The sequence below is a fragment of the Neltuma alba genome, unplaced genomic scaffold (genome assembly GCF_004799145.2).
Source record: "Neltuma alba isolate B1F8T4 unplaced genomic scaffold, ASM479914v2 tig00011709_pilon, whole genome shotgun sequence".
Taxonomy (NCBI): Eukaryota; Viridiplantae; Streptophyta; class Magnoliopsida; order Fabales; family Fabaceae; genus Neltuma; species Neltuma alba.
The window spans coordinates 14113-19825 of NW_021636345.1; the positions used below are offsets into that span (position 1 = coordinate 14113).

A 5713-nucleotide genomic window follows, 5' to 3' on the forward strand; every position below is an offset into this window, starting at 1 on the left:
TTATGAAGCTTACTATGTAGCTTCGCTTGTTGTACTTCGTGTATTGCCTTAATTTATTTGGGTTCTATTTTTATCCTCTGTATTATCTTTTAACTTCTAGTGATCTACAGCGGAATGCGATTTTAAATTATTCGTGAGAAGTTTCTTCGTATTTTTATTACACACTCGTGCATATGTATGTATCCAAGTAATACGCTTCTTTGAGGTATTCAATTCAAAATAAATTTAATTATCAACGAAATTCTAGATACAAACCCAAGACTTGAACTTCTTAAAAGGAAAAATACTATATTTTATCTCCTTCAACTAAGGTTTAAGTACAAAATGGGTAATCAAACTTCAAAAATGTGATCAAATACCTTCTAAAACTTTGGACTAAAATGAAAGAATCGAACCTCTCTTATTGCCTCTCAACAATCTTAGCAGACTGATACGAGGATCACATTCTCTCTTGCAGTTTATTATTTTAACTGAAGCACGACATTTTTGCTTTAGCCCAAAGTTTGCTTTGCATTTAAAATTTGAACATATGAATATTATTGTTCAACCTTAAAAAAAAAAAGATAAAATGTACTTCCGACTTTCTTAAATCAGTCAAACAGAAGCTAGTATATGACAGATTGAAGGAGAGTTAGTGGGGAAAATTGGGGAAGCTCTCCGTCTACGTGAAGCCCATTCCTTCCGGATGTCAAAGGTATAGTTGATCTCCAAGTGACATTTGTTATCATCATCAACAAACTGCAAAAGCAAGAACTTCTGTCGTACAACTCGAAAGCTCAGGCAAAGTGAAAGTAAGTACCAAAAGAGTTTTGCATCAAGACATAAAATTCTGCTCCCCGCAAGCCAGAGAAAATGTCAAATAGGAAGAAATAAGAGGAAAATTTGAAAGCTGTTCATCACAATCACTTCTCTACTGAAAAATAAATAACATTAGAGGTAAATTCAACATGGAAGATTTGACACGTGTTTTGAATATATTGTCTGGTAAGAAATGATGTTGATGAGAACTGAGAAGCATTAAATATCTGAAACATCTGGCAAGTATTGCTCATACCCTTTTCATAGCCTCATCCCATGAAAATGGTTAACAGAAACTGCAGCAACTAATTATAGTTCAAAATGCAACTAGTTTGAGCTCAGAGAATACTTTATCAAGAACTAACTCTGACTATTGTGGTGTAGAGAGGGGCTACTACATTAGCAGTCATCTAAATATGAGTATTCCATGTTTCTGTTTGTCTTTGGAAAATGCAGAAAATTGTATGACTTTGTTTAGTGGTAGTTTTACCCTCGATTTCGCAGAATATTGTCCTCTAGCAAACATCCCAGAGGGTGTGGTTTCTTCCGGCATCTCATGTGTGTAGGGCTCTGCCTGAGGGCTGAAAGTTCCCAACATCTCTTTTGCGCTGTCCACTGAAATTATACTCATTTGTAAGACAATGCCTTAGAAGTTAGATCAGCATAAACATTTAATACCGTGCTCAGAGCAGCCCTTATATTACATCAGAAATTTTCTACAGAAGTCTTAGCTAGAATTTTATACATATTATCCATCAACACATCATTTGTCCATAACAGGTCTAAGTTCATAAAAGTTCTAATATGAACCTCCTGCTTCTAAAGTGAGCAATGTCGCTCTCAATTTTTCAAAATGTTTTGCATTTCTGTCACACCATCCATGTAAAATTGAACATAAAAGTAAATAACTTGCTAGCATAGACATTATTTATACACCTGGCATGGTTAACCCATCCTTAGACTTGGAGTAGAAGTCAGTAGACTGTTTGAACTTTGGATGGAGATGCGATCAAATCACAAAATTGGATCATTTAAGAAAAAGGAGGGTAACATTGCGTACTTTTGGACTATGCAGACCGAATTGAAACTATTATAAGGGTAAAAGAATCCTAACTGCATTTAAGCCTGTATTATATATTTGGAAAAATTGCGACATAACTTACCCTTCATGCCAGTCTTCCAGACGGTATTGGTGTATTTAAACCCAGACACAATATTGTTGCTGACTTGGAAGGCAAATTTCAAACGGTAATGGCTACCTTCTTTAAGAGTAAACCATAAGCCTTTTGGGTTTCCGTCCTCAGGAATAGGAAGAACAATGTCATCTCTTCCAGGAGAAATGATTGACAGACTAAGAACTTTCACTTCAGGTTCAAGAGTTTCTGAAATGATAAATTGACAAAAAGAAATCGAGTTATTTGATACAGGAATAGAATAGAAAGAGGATTTACAATAACTAGATAATAAATTTAAACTTATATAAAAAAAATTTTACTTAAAATTCAAGGGACTCACATAAGAAAAGAGACATTCTAACACATTATATTTCAAATGACAACATAAATCAGAGCGTGATGTTGACATGGTACAATACAGAAAGAAAAGTGACATTAAACGGTATTGCTCAGCACATTTATCTTCATGAATAATTAGTGACAGGATTTGGCACCATCATATAGAAATAACTGAGAGCAAAAACAAAACATCAGTAATTGAGAATTCGAGAAATAAAGGTATAAGGGAAATAGAACACCTCCAACATTTTCCATATCCACGCTGCCAAGAAGTTGTTCCTTCCATCGCCTTAGACTCTCATCATCCTGTATTGTCAAAAAGACGACAAAAAAGCATTAAGTAGGAAACAACAGTCAGAAAAGAAAATGGGGAAATGAGTAATATACAATATATCCCCCTCCAGTTGGCCAAAGTCAGTATAGATTTGAAACGCATATCTCCCTGAAAGCCCTCACGATTTGTTAGCACACCACTTTCTTCAGTTATATTTTGAATATTTGCAGTGATTTTAATACCAATAATATTAATTTAATAGACAACAAATTTATTTAAGATACAAGTGAAATGAATCGTTACAACTTTCACATTATTATTCTGATCAAAACTGAGACAAAATATTAAAGAGTAACTAGATAGTAACAGAAAACATCAGAAAGTTAGATGAAGGCAAAATGATTTTGCTGGGGATAAACCGGGTACTTCCACATCAATATGTAATCAATCCGGACTTTTCACTGAAAAGAGATAAAGAGAAAATAGAGATAAAATAGAATATAAATATAATGAGAAATACTGGACGCCATAGATACCCATAGTCACATTATTATATCTAATAAATAAGTGTGCGACTATTAAAAAAACACAATGTAATATGCACCGGAACATTCAACTGCAGGGAACACAGACCTTATCTTTCTCAAGCTGATCTTTAAGAGAGCATTTAGGCCCCAGCTCTAATTTGGTTCCCTCATCGTCGTCGTCATCCTCAGTTGGAGCGACAGAAGACTCGCTCGCATGTCTTGGCAGACTCTCGCCTTCCTTTTTCTCTTCAGCTGGTTCTTTACCTGCTTCATTTTCATCAGGCTTCATGTTCTTGGAGCTTTAGACTGCTCTAACAATTTCAAAAGTGGTTAGCTCATCAAAACTCACAAGGAATCACAATGCGCAAATGGGAAAACCCAGATGTCAAATTACAGAAACAAAAAAAGTTAGGTAGACAGTATGAGACCAATCAATACAAAATTCGAAACAAATTTAGGTCGAGGCTATGTTTCGGAAAACCCAAGAGAGAAGGCAGACGAATACGCACCAGCAAAAATGGGGTTTGTTTGAATTGTTCAAGAAATCTGAAAGGGGAGAGAAAAAGATGGGTAGGTCGGGGGAAAAAATCGTGAGGTGATCCGCAATGTCCGTGGGAAGGGAGCGATTGACTTGAAAGGAGTGTCTTTCGTTGGCCATTAACAATCCAGAGAAGTAGAAATTGGTGGCAAAAAAAAAAAAGGATGGGACGATGAAATCGAAATTGGAATTCGTATGCTTTATATGGTTCTCTTTGCTGCTTTGCCAAGAGACGCCCATTCTAGTTTCCCGCGCTGAAACGAAAGGGCCGTTGAGGGCCAAATTATATTTATAATAATTCATGTTTAAAAAAAAAGAAAAAAAAATTTATCCTCATTATTTTGCTTCATATTTTTAATCATTTTTTAAAATTATCCTTTTTCAATAAAGTATGTTGAATTAATCTAATATTGGCTCCAATAAAAAAGAGGAAAAAGATTTATTCTTCCTGTTCTACCGGAAAAATAAAAAGTCGCACAAAAAAGGAAAGGAATTTCACCGTAGGCAGGTCGTCCGCTGACCCGGAGCACTTTTTTTTTTTTTTTGGACTAGCTGAGCATTAGCATTTGTTGAAAACAATCTCACGTCTGCTTTAATGTCTTGGTTTTTTTGGGCCAGACGGGGACTTAGAATTGATTTGATATGCGGAGTGAATAAAATAATTTTTTCATTAGTCTATTAATAAGGCCCAACTTGCAAGACTCCATCGACCCAAGGCCCAAACTAGTATTAATTATAACGTCCAATATCAGCCCAAGACGTAAAAGAGCATCCACCAATGGCATTTGAGTATAGCGGAAAGAATTAATTTCTCACAACATAGTGAACCAAAATTTAAATTTCATTGAGAAAAGTATTGACATTTAGTGTTTGACAATGTTTTAAATAAGATTGCCTCCAACAGGATAACACATATGCTTAGCCCAAAAAAAAAAAAAGATCATCCAAAGATAGAAATGGATGACCTAGTTTTCAGGTTTTCTTAGACTAAAAAATTGAGATAACCTATTCATGCCACACAAAAAAAAAAACAGAGATGACCTATATTCCATCATTTTAAATATAAGAGCTAGAAGAGGATTTGTTACCAATGAGAATTAGGTTTAACGAAATAGACCAATTCTCCAGAATATGATGAATCAAGATTTAAATTCTCTATGAGAAAAGTACCAAATGAGTAATTTAAGAAAACATTAAACATGTCCAATATGTCAATCATAATAAACACAAACAAAGAACAATACAAAATTAGAAGAGTTTGCAAGTGAAAAGAACAAAACAATCATGCTACCTTCGGTCCTAAATATAATACCAACTCTGATCATTAATATTATCTCCAGTATTAATTATAAGAACCAGTTGACTAATTTGAGAAAATTAAAAAAGTAAGTTGAGTTAGTTATTTGTCCTAAATAGGTATTGTCTTTCCTAAAATATCCTTGCTAATCAAGTGTATTGATTAGAGTTATCATTGTTAGAAGGGCTACTTTGAGTAGATCAAGAAATAATTGACTAATTTGAGTAGATCAAGAAAGTTTGTTGAGTTAGTTATTTAAGATAAATAAGTATTATCTTTTTTAGAATACCCTTGATGAGAATCATGTGCATTGACTACTATCATTTAATGAAACTTTTAACACGTACAATTACTACAAGGACGATTTTGAAAATAATGAATAAATATAAGAGACAAAGTGGATTGAATTTTATATTTCGGACCAAATTAAATGTTAAACCAGTTCTTATATTAAGGACCAGAGATAGTACCTACTTTGTAGCGTAAATTGTACCATAAAGGCATCTTATATTTAGAAGCAAAGGTAATAACAACTATCAAAGCCACTCCTTTTTGCAGTATTGCAGTGCAGATTCAACCAAGAGCCTCTTGTATATATACATCAGCAAGCAAAATATCAATTAAAGGGTTGGTGCTTCTCTCAACCATCTTCTGAACAATTGTGCTATAACTATGATTAGATGAGTCCCATACACCAAGTCCCACAAACAAATTAGAGAATCCTATTGTGTCACCACATAAGATTTACTATGAGTTATATATTAT

General features: G+C 34.0%; 1 protein-coding gene across 1 annotated transcript; it reads right to left on the reverse strand.

The window, feature by feature from the left end:
• Positions 1–594: 594 nt before the first annotated feature.
• Positions 595–3704, reverse strand: LOC114717187 (rho GDP-dissociation inhibitor 1-like). Its single transcript, XM_028902285.1, has 6 exons — positions 3623–3704; positions 3220–3419; positions 2552–2618; positions 1962–2180; positions 1289–1413; positions 595–738 (listed from the first exon to the last, which is right to left on the reverse strand). The coding sequence occupies exons 2-6, from the start codon at positions 3400–3402 to the stop codon at positions 595–597; spliced, it is 738 nt and encodes a 245-aa protein (XP_028758118.1). The 5' UTR covers positions 3403–3419; positions 3623–3704.
• Positions 3705–5713: the final 2009 nt, after the last annotated feature.

Excerpts from the sequence above, each read along its gene's own strand:
- LOC114717187 (XM_028902285.1), bottom strand. The coding sequence starts at position 3,402 with ATGAAGCCTGATGAAAATGAAGCAGGTAAAGAACCAGCTGAAGAGAAA. Across the intron at positions 1,414-1,961 it reads CTGGAAGACTGGCATGAAGG|TGGACAGCGCAAAAGAGATG; the intron begins GTAAGTTATGTC and ends GTATAATTTCAG. Across the intron at positions 739-1,288 it reads AATATTCTGCGAAATCGAGG|TTTGTTGATGATGATAACAA; the intron begins GTAAAACTACCA and ends TTGCTTTTGCAG.